This window comes from Phaethon aethereus, assembly GCF_964289735.1.
Source record: "Phaethon aethereus genome assembly, chromosome: 1".
Taxonomy (NCBI): Eukaryota; Metazoa; Chordata; class Aves; order Phaethontiformes; family Phaethontidae; genus Phaethon; species Phaethon aethereus.
The window spans coordinates 2,643,713-2,666,070 of record NC_138575.1 but is presented as its reverse complement, the minus strand read 5'-3'; the positions used below and the strand labels follow the sequence as shown (position 1 = coordinate 2,666,070).

Here is a 22,358-nt window from a genome sequence, read left to right as displayed (position 1 = left end):
ATGTGGCAGTACTGACAACAGAGCTTCACTTCAAAAGTATACCTTTTAACACCAGAGTATCTAACTTCTCCCCCTGCCCCCAGGAATGACAATAGTAATGAGAAAACTTCCATCCAAAAGCAGCTTCTCTTAATTCTATTTTTAAACAGTGCTCAAATGTCTCTCTCCAACAGTTAATTCGTAGAAACCTCATCAGTGAGAACGACCAGAGGAGGCAAGCTTTGGTGCAAGTCTGTTGTACCAATGCTTGCATTCCTAAATGTGATTATCAATTGGGTAATACCTTTACCTGTTTTTTAAAAACAGTACAGATACTCATGCCAGACATATTAAACTCTTATTCTTGACCTACTAGAAGTCAAAATAATTATAATCACTTTTACTGCTTCATGGAAGTATTTCCAGCTTTCTATCCTCCTAACAGCAGTAGAGAAGACACAGTTTTCCTGACTGTTTTCATACTTAATCAAAACACTAACAGGGGGTACCTCTGGCACAAGACTAGATTACAACTATTTTCAAACAAAGTAGCTTTATGTGCCCCGTGAGAAGAATACTGCAAGAAAAAGCCAGTCTCCCAATTTAACATAGCTAATTACCTGGGAAAATATTATCATTCTGAAAGAAAATAAATCTACTTCAACAAAGTCCACTACCCATGTGAGCTGAAGATACATTAAGATGTTCTTCATAAATTTACCTCAGTAAAATATAGAATTAATACTGTAAATAATCAATTTATTTTTTCCTTATTTTCTCCAGACCTATGCCAGTAAACTAGAATAAACATGTTATTAAAACAGAAATCAATAGTAAGCTTTGAAATATACAGTAGCACAAGAAGGTCAAGCCCCAGTATTGATTTTAATATAAAATTTTTGGTGTGTAGTTTCCCACAGGGTTCTTCTCTAACATTGCTCTTCATTCTTCTTTCACTTCACATTTTCGCTGGTGAATTTGTTGTTCACTTCTGCAAAAGCTGCTTACTCCAAGAAGTTTACTAAGAGCTTATCATATATGCAATGTACTGCTGAGACATGACAAAACAAGGTCGGGGGAAGCACTCAGATGCATCAGAGTATCAATTAAAACTTAAAGCGAATTTCAGTTATATAGGGACCCTCCCCCAAGCACAACAACAACAAAAAATATAAAGAAGCTAATGGCTGCAATCTAATAACCCACCACTGAGAGCCACCTTCTTGCACCAGTGTGTACATATTTTTAAAAAGCTGATTTAGAATTTAGAAAGATTTTCTTTAAACAGATGAGGATGTTTAGAAATACAGAGGTTGTAATAATTTATCCAGCTAATGACAGATAAAATGCCACACCATATGGAGCCAGGCTAGCCAAGTAGAACAGACTCCAGCAATTGATTACCAGGGAACATTTGAAAATCTATCGTCTGTATTACGCCAGAAAAGCATTTTTCACGTGGCTTTCACAACAAAAGTTACCAAAGTCATCATAGGAGACTAGATAGTGAAAACATAGCAAAACCAAAGAGTTACCAAAAGCCATCACAGAACTGCAGAATGGTTTGTGTTGGAAGGGACCTTTCAAGGCCATCTAGCCCAACCCCCTGCCATGAGCAGGGACATCTGCAGCTAGAGCAGGTTGCTCAGAGCCCCGTCCAACCTGACCTGGGATGGAGCATCTACCACCTCTCTGGGCAACCTGGGCCACTGTCTTGCCACCCTCATTGTAAAATATTTCTTCCTTATGGACAATCTAAACCTTCCCTCTTTCAGTTTAAAACCATCACCCCTTGTCCTATTGCTACAGGCCCTGCTAAAAAGTCTGTCCCCATCTTTCTTCCAAGCCCCCTCTCAGCCCTGGCAGCTGCAGGAAGGTCTCCCCGGAGCTTCTCTGCTCCAGGCTGAGCCCCCCCAGCTCTCCCAGCCTGTCCTCCCAGCAGAGCTGTTCCAGCCCTCGGAGCATTGCTGGGGCCTCCTCTGGCCCCGCTCCAGCAGGTCCGTGTCTGCTTTGTCCTGCTAATGGACTTTTTGGTGACCATGCTGGAAAACAAGCAGAAGCCCATACAGGGAAACGGTAACAGGAATCTCAACAGGCAACCACTAGAACACCCAGAAAGCTGGACAAGGACTGAATAAGACTGCAAAAGAAAATGCAGACTTGTACTCATAGAGCAAGGTAGTTGGGAAACACTGAAACGTTCCTGAGGCTGCAGGCAATAGCTGTCTTCTGGATCTGCTGGTTCAAGTCATTAACCTCCAGATACCCCCCATTTCCCATCCACTGACAGTTACAACCCATTCAATTCCCTTCACAAGGGATCCCAGGCATGTGTCCCATTCAGCTTCAGACGAAGTCACCTGGAGAAGTTCAAGCTTGTTCCTCAAATCAAGTTAAACCACACCCGTGATTTAAACAGAAGTAATCTTGCAGAGTTGAGATTGTTTATTTAAACAGTCATTTTTAAATTTTTAATAGACATTTTTAGAAAGATTTAAGATACACTATGTAACTTCCACATCCATCAGTTCCTTTTTAATAAGATTTTGAGCAAGAGTTGCACAATCAGCGCTAGTCCTGATAATTTTCTACCTTTGTCATGCCTTAAACAATTTTAGAGCAGACCTAGCAACAAAGTTAGGGCCACCAAACCAAACCAGAGGCTACTTTTAAGATTTTCACTGCCTTAAAATTCCTACTTACTTTAATACTTTTCCTCTAAGAGACAAATGCTGGAATCATAGGAGATACCATATAGACAGAATCCAAGTACAACTAAGCATAGCAAAAAAGTCTGGGTCTCGGGACAGTCATACATCAGCAAATTGCACAGGGATGTATCTGCCATGCTAACAGTTACATGCATGAACATATCGAATATTTGAACAAAATAAACTTTCTGCAATATTGAAGGGACTGTCATGCACAGCACTTTGCAAAAACACCTTATTCTACATATAATTAATATTTGCTATGTGCCAAATCATATAAAAAGAGTGGAAGCTGGGAAACATTTACTAAGCAAAAAAGACTAAAAACCCACAAATATAATTAGCCTAATCTAAATTATTAGCAAAATAAAGATGATTGAGATATCCCTGATTTTCAAGACGAAAAAAGGTAATCATTCATGAATGTTCAATTTCTAGGGAAATCACATCATTCATTTGCCTCTTTTATTTAAGAATTGTTTTGTGTATATTTTAGTGGAGGAATCCAATAGTTCAGTGAGGTTAGTAGCTAAAGTTTTATCATTATGCCAATTATAAAAGTTGTTTATTTTTGCTTTTTCAAAATATCTTTTCTTCTGTGCACGCCTTTCATAATACAAACTCCTTATAAACAAATAGATTTATCGAACACCATCAGTACAGTATTGTGGACTGTAACAAATGAATAGTTTTATATTCAGAAACAAAAGTTAGCCTAGTAGTAGCTAAACTCCCGTTCAGTTTAAAGATGAGAGGAGAAGGAAAATCATGTAATTCCCCCATGCCTGTTCTCCAGAGCCACAACATGAAAAATTTTTACTCATTGACTTCTTGGGAAATAAGGGAAAATGCTTTATATTTGCTGAGCTTGTCCAGAATACACAGAGAAAAGGCAAAAGTCAAATTATTACTACTTGTAATTAGATCAGGCACCCAGGTTAACAGGGACAGTGTAACAGCTCCAGTAGCATGTTCTGGCAGTTAGAAGCAGACTAGAGTAAGCCAGACAGACATTGAGACACAACAGTTAAAACTGGAAAAATCTTGTAATTGATAAAATTTATTTCTGGCAACAAGCCCCTTTAGCCTAATATCATTTCTCAGTACTCCAAATGCACATTTTGATGATCCATAGTGCCAGTTTACTACCATTGTGTTGTCCCAGAACACACCTACTGGTCCACTGAGTTGTGCAGAACGTGTGGATGTGGCACTTCAGGACATGGTTTAGGGGACATGGTGGCACTGGATTAATGGTTGGACTTGATGATCTTGAAGGTCCTTTCCAACCTAGTGATTCTGTGACGGAGCAGATGCATCTTGCTGACCAGAAGCAGCTTCTCATCGCTGAAGTTCATGAGCCATGGCACCATCTGGTATGGTGCAGGCCACCAGAAGAAATGCCTCCAATTACTTCAGTGGGAAAAGCTATTTCAGACTCTCTGGTCACCAACATCAACAAAATGATAAAATAAGAGTTCAACAGCTGTGACAAGATGTAGTGTAATGATCTACATTTGTAAGACTATACCTCAGGAGGAAATCCAAACAGCGAAAGGATTCAGGAGCTTCATTGTCATATTTTGTATCATTTCATGTAATGGCAAGTAACTAGTTTCACAAACTCTGCCATGTCCTTCTATTATGACACTGGAAAAGAAGTTAAGAACTTTGTGAAAAAAGAGACTACATCAACAATGTCATTTATTACCTGTCACTAGTGTCAAACTCAAGTTCTCATGCCTATTCTCTCATTTTTAAGAGTGTCTTCTTACAGAGTTGTGCAACAGTGGTTTTGGCACATGCTTCACAGGGGGCAAAAGCCTACTTCTTCAGCAGGTCTGAAGGGACCATACATACCAGAGGCAGTAACAAAAAAATCACACCCAGAAAGTCTTTTAACGACGACCAAAGTAATGATATGTGTGTGGTTTGTTGAACCATTAAAGTCCTAACTTACACACCGTTTTCAGTAAATACACAACCTTATAGTGAGTGGAGGCTCTCTGTAACACTACAAAAATAGGGAGTATTTTGGGGAGGTACTGACATGAAACGGAAAACAGACCACAGGAATACTAAAGATATATTTTCTCTAGGAGGGAAAAAGCACATTACTCCTTCCTCTTACTTCTTTTCAGAACATAAGGAAGGTCTCTAGTATTACCAACTGTAATAATAAAAGTATTACTACTATATTATTGCTATAGCACTGACAGTGTTGCAACCTTTATGTTACCTTGAGTATTATCATAAGATTGTAGCTCTCACACACACATACTAATGCAGCCACTGCAAATTGTTGCAATCAAATAATAATCGATTTAACTGTTCTAAATTAAAATAGTTTTAAGATTAAGCATTTCAAATGTTTGAAAACCAAAGTGAGAAACAATAGTTGGGCTGAGTAAAAGAACAAATAAACTAGAAGCAACTTGGGCTCTTTAGTGGGGTTCATGGTCTTTATGACTTTATTATGAAACTCAAGACAGACTTAACACGTTCCTCTTTCCCACAACTGGTTGGAGACCATAAGAATACCTACACCAGACAGACTAAAGGTCCATCTGACTCATCTCCAACACTACCCAGCAGATACATGAGAAAATATAAGACACAAGACAAGCAGACATCTTTCCTTCATGTACAACTCACTGACTGCATTCATCCAGTCTGCAAACAAGTAGGTATATTCCCAGCGGACAATCAGCCGAAAGGCAGCTTTATTAAAGCACTTCCAGAAACGTTTGTCCATTAGCTGGACTGCAAAAACAGTGAGATGAGGCGGTGTCCTGGCCCAGGACAGTCAAACAAGGGGGAATTCAGTCATTGGTAACGCTCAAATTTCCATCCATGGACTAGCCCATGATGGTAGTTATTAATCTTCACATGAACTTACAATGTTTCCACAACCTCATCCTTTCCCCTTCCGGGGAAGAAAATCTTGTAAAGGTTCATCATTATTTAAGTTCCCAAGGAGCCTCCTGGTTTTCACCCTGCTCTCATATAGTGAAAAGTTTAGGAAAGTTTGATATTCTCAGCAAAGAAACATACGGGTTTGTAACCATGTTCAGTCACACAGAAAAGCAGATGAAAATACATGAAGCATAGAGAAATAATATGAAAGACCACTGGGAATACCATTTTGGACACAAGTTCTAAGGCTGGGTCTAAATCACTACTTTATGTACAACTGTACAAAGTCACTTTAAATAAGAGCAATGCAATTTATGCATTGTGAGTGCACTGACGGCATTAAAATACAATTTGAAGAGTCCACCTTCAGCTCTAATCCCAGAAATAAGCACAGACCTTATCTTTACACAGTAAGAGTAGTCCATCTGTACTGTGTATGTATGTGTGAATAAATAAATTATATAGCAAGTTAAAATTAAAATTTCCTTCACAGTCTGAAGTAAGTAAAATACATTTCAAAATAAGATCAAAATGTGGTCATACACTGCATACAGAAACAGTACTGAAATTAACTATTAGACAGTTGGAATCAGACACAACAAAGTGTTACAAGTTTCAGGTATTTTTATGTTTAAATCTTGTTTCACTAAGATATTGGAAAAAACAATGTTTTTGATAAAGGAATGAAAATGTACTACACGCAAAATATACCATCTATGGTAAAAAAATCTCATAAAATGAATAGAGAAATAAAAGATCTTTCATTTTGTGCCAGATACCATCAGCATGTGTCTTAAAAGATAGTCAACAAAGAACAGTAGTGGGTTATCAAATTTAATTAAGAATAGAGCAGAAGTGCAAGGTCAAGTAGTTTTTAATACTAGGATACCAGTTAAATTCACTAATGATGGGCTTAAACCACTACCATACCTCTTCCAAAAAAAAAAAAAAAAAAAAACAACCAACACCCAACAAAAAAAACAACAAAACAACACCCCAAACAAATCCCCACAAAACCCCCCAAACTTAGAAGTCCAGCAATTTGACTTCCGTTTCCCAGATAAAAGTTGCAAATCTATCGACAAAGTTCAGGGGTCAGGCCTTATTATTCTCATTTCTCTATCAAAGAGGCTGACGGGAGCTGAGCGAGCCCGTGAGTCACAGCTCTGCCTGTTGCTGTTCCCTGAGACGTGCCACACCATCACACTTCAGTCCAACTGGCCTTGGGCAGCACCAGCGCATTTGTACATTGCATCCCTCCATATAAGTTACAAAACCTGCATTACACTGCATTTTCTCTTGTGCAACTACTGACATATGAATACTCTAAACTGTTCTCTGTTAACAGTTTCCTTCCATGGTATGTTTTAAGCACAGTATAGCTGGGAACTCAGGTTTTGTTCTGTTTTCCAACACCGCATCAATGTGTTTGTCTGTTTATTACGAGTAACTATGGCCGAGAGTAATCTTCTCCTTTCCATGTTTCTATTACCTCGAACACTCTGCACTGGACAGACATGCAGGACACAAAATACTTTCTCTGAACAATGTGCATCTAGAACTTAAGTACGTACTTGCTTGAAAATTGAAGTCCAGTATACCGACTCGGTAAGTGCATGAGCATCCAGAAGACTGGCACAGGAGGTTGTATGAAGACTGCATTTTATTTTACCTGAAAGTACGGATCCTGACTTGAAAAAGAACATTGCACAAACATTTCTCATGCCCCTGCATTGTGCAGAGATTGCTTTCTCAAGGAGATCAGAACAGGAGGGGTAGGTATGCTGAACCTGAACAACATAGATCTGTTCTTAAAGCGATCAACAGAGCAGCATTCACTTTGTTCTCAGAAGGACATGGTCCAGAGGACAACAGCTTCGAATTTGCTACAGCCCTTCTTGAATGTTTTTAAAACACAAACCTCAGTCAGAATTCAGCCCATAAAGACCTCAGGTAATAGCTAAGTAAACATCTGCATCTTTTAAAGTTGTTTCATCCAACATGAAAAAAGCTTCTACAACCCAGTTAAAATATCTTTTTATAGTGTGTAGAAAGCATAATAAGAAATCCTCACTTATTGCTTAAAAATCAAAACTAGAGAATGATTAAACCTGCTAACAAGACTTGGTATTTGTCATTTTATTCTTTATATTTCTATTTTAACGTATTTATTAAATTTATTTTTATAGTTTACATTTCAAACGCACAGAATCTTCAACCTAATTTTAAGAAAACAAAAAGATTTTACAGGTTCCTTTTAATATGTAATTTCTTCCTCACTAATCCTTAGCCAAATAAAGGGAAGACTGCCAGCATTATCCCTTACAAAATATAATCAGGTATACAACAGGTCAATCTGCTCCCTACCTTTCACAGATCAATGCATAACCCATGAAAACTGAATTATGGAATACTTAACGAAAATTACTGCAAAGTGTCAAATGAGAAAATACTGATTGCAAAAAAATATTTCCATACTATCATCACGTTCAGCTGAACTCTTGAGCAGTCAACATTAAGCTTAAATGTAATGCAAGTTTTCCTGTCAAAGCCCAGTTCAAAAGTGGAGAGATTTCACTGTAACATATTGATTTCCTTTATTGCTGATTCAAAAAAAAAAAAGCCTGATTACTTTTTTTCTGGGACATTTATATAGTCCTATCTAATTATATACTCCATCAACCTAACTCAATTAAATAAGAATATAATGATGTGTAGGAAACAACTGATATATATATGCAGACAGTTTAACCAGCAATGATTACACTTTAATTTTTTTTAATTCATCATAATGAGCCTTTTTTCCCATTCTTAGAATAGAGGACAATGTGTAGGTTGATATTTACACTCAGTGTGTCATATTATCTATTTAGGAGAATCATGGAAAGAAAGTACAAATTAACACAGAAATCCACCAAGTTCACCAAACAGCCAAACTCTATTTCAAATTCAAACAGGAAATTTTAAATTGCTAATAATCGTATAGTACCATACTAAACAGTGCAGAGTATATTTTAAAAATGCTGCATCCCAACTCTGCTGCTGCATTCTGTATGACACTACCCAGTCTTTCACAGTAACTACAACCCCTGAAAAAAACATGCATAAGAAAGTAATGTTTCAGTATACAGAAAGGGTATCAAAAGTTTTCTACTAATAAACTGCTTTAATACAGGACTTTGTACCTTCAAAGCACTATGCTGTACTAACTATTAAAGCAGTTCTAAACATACTGCAGTTCACAGAAATATCTAGAATGCACAGAAGTAACAAGTACTACCATTTCTACTGGCTGTTAAAATTTACCTTTTGATCAAACAGAGAGGTTGTAAGTAACTCACGTCTGCACTGCTCTGAAGCTATTTCTACCTCTACACCGCAAAGTGAATATTTGGACTCGGGAGAAATCAACAAAGATTGAGCTTAGAAGACTGCAAAAAAGGTTCAGGCTTATGAGGTCAAATGGGATTTAGATCAACATTTTGTATCAGTTCTTACAAGGACATTGCAGGTAAATTGTTGTTTTAACATGTATTTAATATCAGAACTTGCTATATCACCCAAAGGTCTTACCTACCATTTTGTCTTGGGGCACAAAATTCAACAGTTTATAGTAAGTAGATAAATAACAGTAATAAAAGCATTAAGTACTTGTTTATTTTACATATTGTTATTAACAAACCAACCTTCTCTTCTGAGCTTCAGAGTCTCTTCTGGCTCGTTCTAATGCCAATTCTTCAGCTATTCTTTTCTTTAGTTCTTCATCATTAACTACAATTAAAAGAAAATTAAAGGAAATGTTAACAGAACACAACATATTCCTAATTACAGAAACAACTGCATAATACAGTGCTGTATTTTATTTTCTTTTTTCTATAAAGCAGCTGGAATGCTTTCTTCTGGTTTAACCACCTTTCAAATTTCAGCATACATCACTGGAGAGTCTTTAAAAAGTTACTCTTATTAAACAACCTGTCAAATGGTGGAATATTCTGAAAATTAAAAAGCATACAGTATTTGTTGAATTAAATATATTTTTTCTCATAAATATGCCTTTATAAAAAGTAAAATGGGGGGGGGGGGCAGGCAACAACACAAGACACAACAGTCTGAGGCCTAAATAGTAAAGTCATAAAATGCTGGTTTTATTCATATGGAACCAAGGGAAACATCATCTTGTGTAATGAATCAAGTATTTTCAGATGCATATTTCACCTAACAAAGCATTTAGAACATCCTAGATATCCATACTTCTAGTTTCTATTCTTAGAAAAAGATTTTGCCTCAAATTCTCCTGGTTTTGTTCAAACAAGCAGACATGGAAACAATATTTTCTTCATTTATATTATATCAGATGAATTAGTTGAAAGTCTGGCTAAGAACTGAAAAAGCTGGGAAGCAACTTCAAGTCTATGAATAAACTTTTCCACACAAAGATGGAAGAGTATGAGGGCCATTAACCCTACAAGCTTGAAAGACAACTATAAAACTCCCCAAATCCATTCAGTAAGGTTCTGAAACACAAAACGGGTCCATTCCTAAGTCTCTTTGATATTCAAAGGCTCAGTCATGCAAGCTACTACACTGACACATCTTCAATATTAACCATCTGCACATCTATAGGCAACTGCATACTTCTGAAATATCTGACCCAAGGAGATCAGAAGTAGTTTGTTGTTACTTCCTTTAATAGAAGTTGTAGAAATAAAACATGCTTCAGTAGACTTCCAGAAGAAAGCACACTGAAGAAGTTGTTTCAACCTAACAAAAAAAAAAAAACAACAACAAATTTTGGAGGTGGTTTTTTGTTTTCTCTCTATCGAAATAGAACTTGACACATACATAGCAGGAATTAAAGAAAGAAAAAAAATAAAATACCCAGTCATCTAGTAAGAAATAGCAACGTTTTCCATTTGGGAAAATGTAGTAGCTTGGTAACCAAGAGTTATACCGACTTGAGCAGAACAGCTGTTAACTTTGCATAAAATGTTGCTCTGTAGCAGTCAGTAAGAGGGAGTTTTCCTAGAGGAGGAGAAGAAAACAACTACAAAGTACAGAGAGATTAAAAATCAGATAATTATATCCAGGGTTATTCCAATAGAAATCCTACTCTAGACCTGCCTGTCTGGAGTAAAGGTCTACCTACACTAGCTGAGCTACACTTCTGTGACTGCAACGCTCCAGTATTCCAGTACAGGCATATGTGTAATTCCCTGATTCAGAGAAAGCACCTGACTCCGATTCCACTCTATGGAAGAGCTAAAAGACATGTAAACTCACTCCAAAATGCCTATCACTTGGGCATAATACAGACATTAAATTCAAAAAGGTGATACAACCCCCTCATCTGCCCTCAGCAGCAGTAACAAAACCACTTGCTTAGGTAGCTAAAAACCAGAGAACTACAATTTCAGGCCACCTAAGACAGGAAGCAATTGTGAGACAACAAGCAGTCTCCTTAGAGGTTGCATTTGTATTAAGTATTTATGCATACAGACAGCATGCAACAGCTGTGAGTGGTCGGAAACTTGTGGAGACACTGGGGCAGAGGGGGAAAAGCCATCAGCCTCCTCTTTCATAGCAAGCTAATAGTTACAGTATTTGCCCAGAAAGTGGAACATGGGGAGTTTAGGTCCTCCTAAGATGGACCAGTTTGAGTCCATGTATCATACATACTCCAATAAATTGCTCTCATCACGAAGCTACCATCTAATTTAAGCAGACACACCCTCTCCTCCCCCACTTCCCCCCCCCACCAGATAAATAAAGCTAAAGTGCCTTAGAGGGAGCCTAGGGATTATAAAACAAAACTGGGACAGTCTCCAATTCTAGTACACTCTTCGTGGAACCAGTTATCTGTTTTAAATTAGGCAGCGATCAGACTTTAAAAAATAGAGACACACAATGAAGCCAGTGACAAATAGCCACGTATCTCGGTGACCTTGTCTCCAGGAGTTGGCTTTCACTGCAAATATTACCCAATATCATTAGCCCACATTCCCATTATAGTTAATAGAGTCCAGTGTGCAATTCTTCTCATTCTAAAGTAGACTTTTAAAATAGTGAATTTTATGAATGAATGAAGCAGCTTCATCGACTATATGGGAGTCTTGGCCAACTAATTCAGTTATAAGCATCTTAAGTAAAGCAGAATGAATCAATATCCATCCTGCCAGATGCAGCAAACACTTAAATGACAGAAACAGTTGTGCTGGGGAAAAGTGAAGGGACACTTGTGAATGGCAAGTGAGACCCCAGCCTAAAAAAATATATTACCATACATGAAAATTCAGAGGTAAATATAAATCTCGCAATAGATTACTATCCCAAACCCTGGATGAAAAAGCAAAACCCCATTTTATCAGGACTATCTCTACCATTGCCACCGCTCCACTACTTTCACCGCTGAGGCTATGCGAGGATACTCTCCACTTGAGAAGATACCGAGTTATAGCAGCAAACCTGCACATTTCCAAAGATCATCTAGTCACAGTGAGCTGTATCTCCAGAAGAGAAAAGAAGTTTAGCAAAATATCAGGCAATCACAAGGATCCCGTTTCTGTACTGCAGCACACATTAATCTCCCCCACACCTCAGTAAGCATCACAAGCCAAAATAAGAGCAGTTAAGGTTCTGCATTTCTACACTTAGAAATGATTAAGCTGTCATAAAAGCAAAGAATTTATTTCACATCACAGCTACCTTATTCACAGAACAATCTGAAAACCCAAGATCAAGTGTTTATTACTGCAGTTCTGCTCAACCAAGATAGCGCAATATTTTATGTCCTTTTAATACTGGACCTGAAAATACACAAAATGTTGCATAAATACATTGTTTACCAGCACCTAAATCATAAAATTTGTTGTTCTGGTGTGCAAAAACAAGTACAAGAACTCTAACAGACCACAGAACATTTTTTTTAAGTCATAATGAGAAAAGATTCAGGCATCGGCCAATAAAGACATTTGACCTTAACAATCAATTAGGTTACCCATCGATCAGCCAAATACTAATAGAGAAAATAGGGAATTAAAGTGGAGCTATAGATCATTCAATAGAATTATTGTAAGATATAATTGGGTAGCTCCCAAATGGGAACTCTATGATGTTTCAGTAAAAAACTGCAGTTCCACAAGTAGGAGGGATTTTTTTCTAGGAGAAGAAGCATTTAAAAGGACAAAAGTTAGTTTATTAGAAAGAGGATCGGGGGGAAAAAAAAAAAAAGGAACTGTTTCCAGATAAAAGCAATAAAATTTCTCTCTGATGGCAATCTCTTCTCAGACTATAGGGCATTTAAAACAGACAGCTGAGCATTAAACTACTGGAGAGTATTAGAACCTGGTGGGTGCAAGACTGCTAAAATAAGCATGATCCAGAGATGGTAAGTGTACAGCAATTGCCAAAAATTATGTAGCCATTCCCACCACCACCCCCTTTAGTATTTTATGTTCTTCAGGATACTGAAATCTGTGTCAACTTCATAGTAAGTGCATCCCAGAGCAGACAAATTTGGAAGATTTTCAGGCAAGTACATTTAGGAAGGTCACACTTGCATCCCAGTGCTTTCTTATGCTCCTACAAGAGCGTAAAATGAATGCAGCTCCATCATTTCCCAAGTCTGAATGTGCTAATGCACAGCTCACATCACAAGACAATTTAGATAGATGGTCACTAATGGAAACTATACTCAAAAAGCCATAGTGCTATAGCCAGAAATAACATTTCTCTTTCCTCTTAGCATGTGAAGGGTGGATGCTGATAAGGGTCTGATAAGCAGTATTCTCTTCAGGATAATGGAAATGGAGCTCATTACCATGCTCAGATCTAGCAGCAGGTTGCACAATGCTTAAGAGACTGACCAAACTGCTCCATGTAACACCACCACAGACACAGAATACCACTACCTGATAAAATCCACACAGCTCTTGCCTGGATCTCAGCAGACCGCACAGCAACTGCCAATGGATAAGGACATTTTGCCATTTTGATGCAGTAACCTGATGTTTCTTACTTGTCCACCTACTCTTTCAAAAAAGTTTGAAAGACATGGTCATTTATGCCTAATATTACAGCACAAATGCACGATGCATTTCCTTCCCTTCATGCACAGACTCTAACTTTAAAATCAACTAATTATTATTATTTAAACAATTTTCACGTACTGCAAGCACAAGAAAATATACTTATTGGGTTCAGTTAGCTTCCCCTCCCCATACACACAAAGGTAAATTCAGCCTCTTTCACACCTAAAACAAAGATTTAAGAGCATGAAAGAAAGAGGACAAGACAGGCAAAGATGAGATCTAAAGAAACTATTTACAATCCAATACAATTATCAACTACTAAGTGTAATTGAAATTACATCCAATACAAGTCTATTGGCCAAAATCTGTGACCACGCCCAGCAAATAGAAGAGAGGCAAATTGTACAATAAAAATTACAGCACATTCACTCAAGTTTTCTACCGACTCATTCCAGGTGACTTTATGCCTTCAGACAGATGTGTGGAGTGAAATGATGTTGAAAGGGTGTGAGAGGACACTTCACCAGGACAAGGTTTTACTTTTAAAAGAACACAGAACAGGCCGGCATTTATGGAAGCGTAAGAGCATTCTTCGCATGGCCATGTTTCAACATTTCCATTCAGCCGTTTCCAGACAAGGAAGATGCCCTGAGATTCCTATCCATCCCACACCTTTGCAAACCCAAAGGAGGCATATTCTGACACCATTTTAAAGGGACACAAAACCTATGAAAATGCTTTTGGCAGCCACTTGTAGAGACAGATATTGTTTTCTGTAGCCCAGGTAAAGACTAACCTAATTACTGATAAAAGAAAAAAAACCACAAACAAACAATTAAACAAACAAAAAGGAGTGTGCAAAGCCATTTGCTTAACCCTTAGTATTGATTCTCCGCTTGTGCTTCAAAACCAGATGAGTAAGAAAGCACACACCTGATTTGTTTGCCAGAGTCCAGAGGGCTTTGAATAACTGCAGTGCCAGTTGATGAGGACAGAGGAGCTAATGGTACTGATGAGCTTTATGAACTTACCAACAGCTACAGAGGTTTCAGATATCATATGCACTTCATCTTAGAACTTCAAAAGCCATCCACAAGCAGCATCGGAGCAAAGCCAAGAGCTTCACATGATGACAATTCTTGAGAAGAAATCAGCAATTTTATCTCCTAGGTCTACTAGAGGTTGGTGCATAAGGGTATGTGCAACTCTGCTCCTCAGTCCCCAAGAAGGACTTGCGGGTACTGGGTGTTGAAAAGCTGGACATGAGCAACATGCGCTCACAGCCCAGAAATCCAACTGTGTCCTGGGCCGCACCCAAAGCCACGTGGCCAGCAGGGCAAGGGAGAGGATTCTGCCCCTCTGCCCCGCTCTGGGGAGACCCCCCTGCAGTGCTGTGTCCAGCTCTGGAGCCCTCGGCACAGGAGAGACATGGACCTGCTGGAGCGGGGCCAGAGGAGGCCCCAGCAATGCTCCGAGGGCTGGAACAGCTCTGCTGGGAGGACAGGCTGGGAGAGCTGGGGTGGGCTGAGCAACCTGGTCAAGTGGAAGGTGTCCCTGCCCATGGCAGGGGCGTTGGAACTAGAGAACCTATAACGCTCCTTTCCAACCCAAACCGTTCTATGGTTCTACGATTCTACTGTTATAAAATTTTTTTCTCCAACTGCTCAGCCCTTGCTAGTCATAAGATCTAAACCCGTACATTCTTCTTCTCACTCTAAAGCAGTTGCTTCATAGAAAAAACATTCAGCATGATACCAAGATTACAGCAAAGTGGCGGCACCCAAAGCTGCAAACACCACACATCAGGTAAAGCGGACACCTGCAGCCTCAAAAAGGTTAGTCTGAGAAATTGGGAATACAATATGGAGAAGTTAATCAAACAGCCTCCAGCCTGCAGAGCTGAGAATCTGCCCATTAGTCTAGCATTTTCAAAAAAAAAAAAAAAATCATTAATGGAAACAGCATTTATTATGAGGCACCTTAAGTAAATCCTCTTGAAAGGGCAGGTGCATTAAGTTATTAATGAAGAGACACTTAGGTTTGATTCAATCAAACACCTTTTAAAAAATACTTAGCTAAATAATATTCAGAGAATGAATTTACAAAAAGAAAAAAGAAAACAAACCTGTTCTACTTTTCCATTCAGCTTTGCCATTAAAAAAAAAAAAAGTCCAGTAAGTAGGACATCCTTCAGAGACCAACTTCTCAAAGGGCAGAACAGAATCATAACAGATGTCCTCCAGGCTACCTGACCATTTTTCTTAAAAAGATAAAAATTTGCTTTTACAAAAGATACTTCTAAGGATGGAAACAGCCTGGGCAACACGTTTCAATGCCTGACTGACCTGATGGCGAAAAAGTTTCTCCTTACAGGTCAAAAGCACTCTTTTTCAATGTATGCATCTCATTTTTGTCTTCCTGCCATGCAGCACCATGAAGAGACTGGTTCTGTCTTCTCAGTACCTTCCTTGCTGGAAGGGTACTTGCAAGCCTAACAAGTCGAGGTCTCTCAGTCTCTCCTTGAGTTTCAGACCACCATTCCTTCACCCAAGGAGCTCTGCAATGTGTTTAGGGATACACTGGCTACTTCTGCCTTCAAATAAACAATGCACAAGGAAGGACAACCCATGGGGTTTAAATTATGTACATGGCTTGGGTGCAATCCAGAAGACTAATGCACGGGTAAAATACACAAAACCAGAATGCACAATCTTCAAATTAGTGTCTGAATCTGTCAACAAGACAGCAAACAAGAAGCTACATATGCTATTCAGTTCATCTTTTACATCGACACTCAGTAGAGGCTGTTAGGAAAGTGTAGTTATAAAATGAGTGGTAAATTACTATCATGGATTAGAAACAGGCTAAGACAAAACAGAACAGAAAGCACTAGCAACGGGAAAGCTAAAGACAGACTTTGAAACTCTGTACATGAATAGTCTAAAATCATTTTAATCAAGACTTTGGAAGCCTGGAAAACTTTAAAAGGGGGAAAATAAGGCCAGGCAAGCTGAGCAGCACAATAGTATACAAATTCAGTTTTGAAAAATTAATAGTCACACACACTGCAAAGCATAATGCAATTTTATCTTACATTTTGCCTGGTTTTTAAACCAACCATAAACAGATGTAAGTCCCGAGCATCGCACAAAGAAAATTCATTTAATTGCCAGCTGGGCACAAGCAGGAAGAAGGAAGAAGGGGAAAAGAAAGTCCAACGTAAGTATAGTGTGTATATATATAAAGAATGAGAGGGAAAGAATACGAAATATAGCGATAAGGTGATGCATCACCACACTTCCTCACACACAGTGCTTTATCAGTCTTTCCACATGAAAGTTAAAGCCAAGGATAAGCTTTGCTGAAATCTATTTCAGTTCCACCAAAATTTGTAATTACTTTGAAAAGTTCTCCAATCTATTTTGTCCAGTAACATTTTCTTTCTTTTAAGGCAAAGGGGAAACATTAGAAAATTTAGTCTTTGAAATAAAGCATAGAAAAAGTGGGGGGGGGGCAGTCGGAAGCACTAACATAGGCTGGTTTCTCACCCATCCGCATTGCACGTTTCTCTGCCCCCTCACCTTAAGTCAAGCTGATCCCTCTTGTCCCTACAACATTGTCTTCCTTGAGCACTTCTCCAGTCTCCAAACTTCAGCTCGCTCTCCCGTTTCCTAGCTCGGCTGGGCAATACACAGCACAGGCTGTAGTTGCTTTTGCAGAACGTGTGCCAATCTGCCAGCCATAGCGTGTGTGTGAAGAGGTAAACCTTCAGCAAAACCGCCCAGGCAGCTGAGGACCTTCTCTCCATAAAGGCATTTGTCTTATTGTCTCTTTTCTACCTAGCCCTTAGTTTATCTATAGAAATATCAAGGCCTTGAGTCTTTCAGCCCCCCTCAGTTAGATTCGGCTGAAATCAGTTAATAAATTCAGAAGTTATCACAAAGCAACAGATGAATGTATGGCACTACCATACAACTCTTTTCCTTTGGGAAAGCACATAAAAATAATGGAAAGAAAACCCAAAATGGCTCAACGCAGAGACATGGTATAGAATATAACAACATAAAATAGGCAGCTCTGGGCTTCTCTTCATTCTTCCATCACATACTGTTAAAAACACTCAGAACAAAGCTGATAGGGCAGCATTTAAAAGATTTTTATTCTTGCCATTTTTGGGGTAATATTTGAAATGCACAGCGGACAATATACCATTAACCCTTTTTGCTGTGGCCAAAAGCAAGTAAAAGCAAGGCGGGGCAGGGAAGGCTACTAAAGAACGCCAACAGGCTACGTAATACATAAAGCAGAGTTGGAGAACACTGCTTCAAGGTATGTACCAAGCATTGCCAGAAACAGGAAGACTTCTTTTGTGCTGGAAAAACTATTTCACAATTACTTACTGCAGAATTTCTTGCATTCACCTCTGTAGCATCTGGTATTGACAACAGAGTATCAGGGCATTCAAACCATCGATCTGATCCAACAAGGCAGTTCTCATGTCCCTCTGCACATTAAGTATGAACATTAACCATCTCACTTGGGACAACGTACCTTAGGGCTGTCTTCAAACCCATCATCTGTCTCAGTAGCTGGCAGGGCAACTGCAGCTTTGTAGACATTAAAGTTAATGAAGATGTCACAAGGAAAATTCCTAACTGCGCATTAACAGTCATAAATATTGAATCAGCATACATCAGCAACCTGGTACCTTCACAACATCAAACTGTGGGCTTATAAACACATTATGGGTCTTCCATAATCAAAACACTTCTCCCACCCACATTCCAACTTAAGATGCATAATACACAAACACTGTAATATGCAAATAACCTCAATTTATTCTTTCTACTTAATATCTAAATTCCATACATAACAGAAAATACATAAATATCAACAGTAGCTATTTAAGTTGAACAGCAGGGAAAAGACAAAATACCAAATCCATTAATCTTAATTTAGAAAGAGTAGCCAACTATATAAATGACAGGCACTCAAGTGGCATACAATAATTTCTACTAGACCAGGAAAAAAAAAGTATAGACTTTATTTCTTACTCAGTTAAACAATTAGAAAACATTGTTATCTTTCCTGATGTTCTCAAAGCTCTTTCAAGCAGCTAACGATGGAAACAAAATTTGTCTCACCCCTGAAATACATTACTTGAGGTCCAGGCTAAAGTGCACCGGTAAATCAATATGAGACAATCCATCTACACCTACCTATGATGCACACTGCCTGTGCATACACAGAAGTTTCAGCTCATCAGAGCTGTCAATCAGATAACTCTTATGAGCATAAGATTCACTGGTAGAATTACATACTTTAGTTCACCTTGGATATGAGTAACACTGTCAAGGAACTCTTACCCTTGACTCCCAAAAATGTAAGTTCTTAAGAAAGCCATGTAAATATTCATTGCACACTAATGAAAAAGTAAGACTTCTGGTGTTGAAATCAAACGGTATGATTTCAATGTCAATTAAAGCCATAACAAATATATTTAGTGTGCATAAATTGGGTGATAAGTCAACGACACCATTACATATACACTTTCTTCTTTAATTACTATTTTTGAAAGAGCCTGGGTTTGCTGGTAAAAGAATACAAGAGGAAACAAGGGAGTGTTGTAACAGTTAGTCCATCAATATTCCCAACATACAATGTTTTTTTAAAAAATTAATGGTTTTTGAACACTGTTATACCTGGTCTTTAACCCTATAAATAGTCCAAATTAGCCTTATACTCAGTGGAAAAAAATAATGAAACATCCCTTCACTCCACCAGTACTAAAGAAAATACTCCAGAAACAAGTTATTTGCTTTAAAGACCAAAGTATCTGTTTCTCTCCCTAGAACAAAGGGACCCTTAGACACTTTCAGAAAATTTACTGCTATATGTACAAGTGAACTATCAGAAACAAGTATCTGTAGGTGCCAGAACAGCCGCTTTCATGAGTGACCGTATTAAACATTTCCCAAATTTCTTTGGAATGCATGGCCAGCATTTAAATTGTTGTTGGTGGTGGGTTTTTTAATTTTTAAAGAACAGCTTTCTTAAGAATAAATCCTATTTTCAGACTCATAAAAATGTAACTACCAACACATACAGCAACTCTTCCGTTTAAATTCAGAATTACAGGCACTTCCTACAATCATTGATTCAGTACAAACATAAAGCACGCCTCCAAGGACAGAAATTTGTATTAACTGTTAAATATTGGTAATGTGCAGCAATACTTAAACAAGCTCACAGGATAATTAAATACAAAAACAACGCAATTAAGTGTGCATAATTTAAAAATTTTTAATATTTTAGTTTCCAAAGGCGCTTTTGCATATATTACATTATCTATTTTACAATGTAAATGTGGCTATCAATCAATTTATACTAATTCAAATTAGAAACAAGATGGTACGGGATCTAGAAATAGCAAAGCAAACGTAGTTCATATTGTATTTGGAACATTCCCTTTTCAGTATCCCATTATTGTTGTACCTTTAGCAGTAAATGCCAACAACAAACTTATGAGGGAGGCTGGTAAAAAACAGGAGAAAGCAGGATTATAAGGTTTTCCCCTGTGATTCTTGGATTTGTGCTCTATCTGCCTGTGCTTAACAGCTATATTTAACAAGAATAACTCATTTATGAGATTCACACCCAAATGAGAAAAGCAGAGAATTTTCATTACTCCCTAGCACGTCCAAGGTTACATTCTAATAACCTAACATAAAAATCAAGAGAAACAGATGTATACAATCCACAGACAGAAAATCACAAAATACAAAATCCCGAGGTTAAACTTAGAATTAGTTCTTTTAGCCAATATACAAAGTAGAAATGGAGCATAGGAGAATAAAGTGGTAGGACTCAAGGACTCAGGAAGCAAGGATACGTGAGCAAAGCTCTATGCAGGACAAGGCCACCATGCATAGCCAGCCCTTCCAGTTCCAGTCATTCATGGCTTCGCAATGAATGTGTGAGCTATCCCACTTCAAAATCCTTATCCAAGACTCAGGCTGGGTTTTCTTATCGCCCAGAAAACACGTCAACCTTTCTCCCACTAGCACTGAGCTCAGACTGTCAGCCCTGCATGCAGGCAGGGAGAGACGTCCCGGAGTCACGACAATCACGATTGGCAGAATAGACAGAGGTTCTCATCACAAATTTAAAATTGTATATTTGTCTGATTTTTCCATCAGACTTCATCATTACTCAAAAAACAAAATGTTACAGGAATTTCAATGCAGTATAGCGAATCCTCAAAAATCTGCACAGAATTTTCTTCCAGAAACTTAGAATTCATTACACAAAATCCGCACACTTGACACAGAAGAAACACCCTGTCTTAGAGGATATGTTCGAAATAACATGTGGCAGATACAAGGAAGCAAAAGAAGAAACATGGAATACGGGCAATATATCCTAAAACATGTGACACCTAATAAAAAAGGCAGTTAACACCAATAAGTGGACTGAGTCACTTAACATAAAAATGTACCTAATTTTTATTTTCTTTAGGAATTCCTTCTGTGCCAGCTACAGGACTACGTGAATCTTAGAACAGTTTGGGTTGGAAGGGACCTTTCATGGTCATCTCATCCAACCTCCCTGCCATGAGCAGGGACATCTTCAAATAAAGCAGGTTGCTCAAAGCCCCGGCCAGCCTGACCTGGGATGTTTCCAGGGATGTGGCATCAACCACCTCTCTGGGTAACCTGGGCCAGGGTTTCACCACCCTCATTGTCAAAAATGTTTTCCTTATAACCAGTCTAAATCTTCCCTCTTTTAGTTTAAAACCATTACCCTTTGTCCTATCACAACAGGCCCTGCTAAAACATCCGTCCTCATTGTTCTTCCACGCCCCCTGTCAGCCCTGGCAGCTGCAGGAAGGTCTCCCCAGAGCTTCTCTGCTCCAGGCTGAACCCCCCCAGCTCTCCCAGCCTGTCCTCCCAGCAGAGCTGTTCCAGCCCTCGGAGCATTGCTGGGGCCTCCTCTGGCCCCGCTCCAGCAGGTCCATGTCTCTCCTGTGCCAAGGGCTCCAGAGCTGGACGCAGCCCTGCAGGGGGGTCTCCCCAGAGCGGGGCAGAGGGGCAGAATCCCCTCTCTCGCCCTGATGGCCACGCGGCTTTGGGGGCAGCCCAGGACATGGTTGGCTTCTGGGCTGTGAGCGCACATTGCCGGCTCCTGTCCACCAGTGCCCCCAAGTCCTTCTCCATGGGGCTGCTCTCCATCCCTTCATCCCCCAGCGTGTGCTGATCCTGGGGGCTGCCCCGATCTGGGTGCAGGACCCTGCCCTTGGCCTTGTTGAATCTCATGAGGTTCACATGGGCCCATTCCTTGAGCTTGCCTAGGTCCCTCTGCATGGCATCCCGTTCCTCAGGCGTGTCAACTGCACCATTCAGCTTGGTGTCATCTGCAAACTTGCTGAGGATGCCCTCATTCCCACTGTCTATATCACTCATGAAGATATTAAAGCGTACTGGTCCCAGTACGGACCCCTGAGGGACAGCGCTCATCAAGCGTTACTGTAACTTTTTTAATTGCTCTCAACGCCCTTACAAGGTTGTGAATCGCTTCAACCCACCCTTCTTAATAACCCATCCTTCTCACCCATCTCCATAATACGTGTATATATGAAAGAACTTACTTCAGCAGCTATTTACACCTGAGTCATTTTGCTGTCCTGTTCATTTTAAATATTTTTTAGAAGTAATGATGAACACAT

General features: G+C 39.0%; 1 protein-coding gene across 1 annotated transcript in view; it reads right to left on the bottom strand.

Annotated features, from left to right (window-relative positions):
- Positions 1-22,358, bottom strand: part of CHCHD3 (coiled-coil-helix-coiled-coil-helix domain containing 3) — a gene marked incomplete at both ends in the record, with an annotated part of 171,446 nt that overhangs the window by 131,219 nt on the left and 17,869 nt on the right. Inside the window, one exon of the mRNA XM_082010818.1 lies at positions 9,293-9,377. Within this exon, the coding sequence (XP_081866944.1) occupies positions 9,293-9,377 (85 nt within the window). The remainder of the gene's footprint in view (positions 1-9,292; positions 9,378-22,358) is intronic.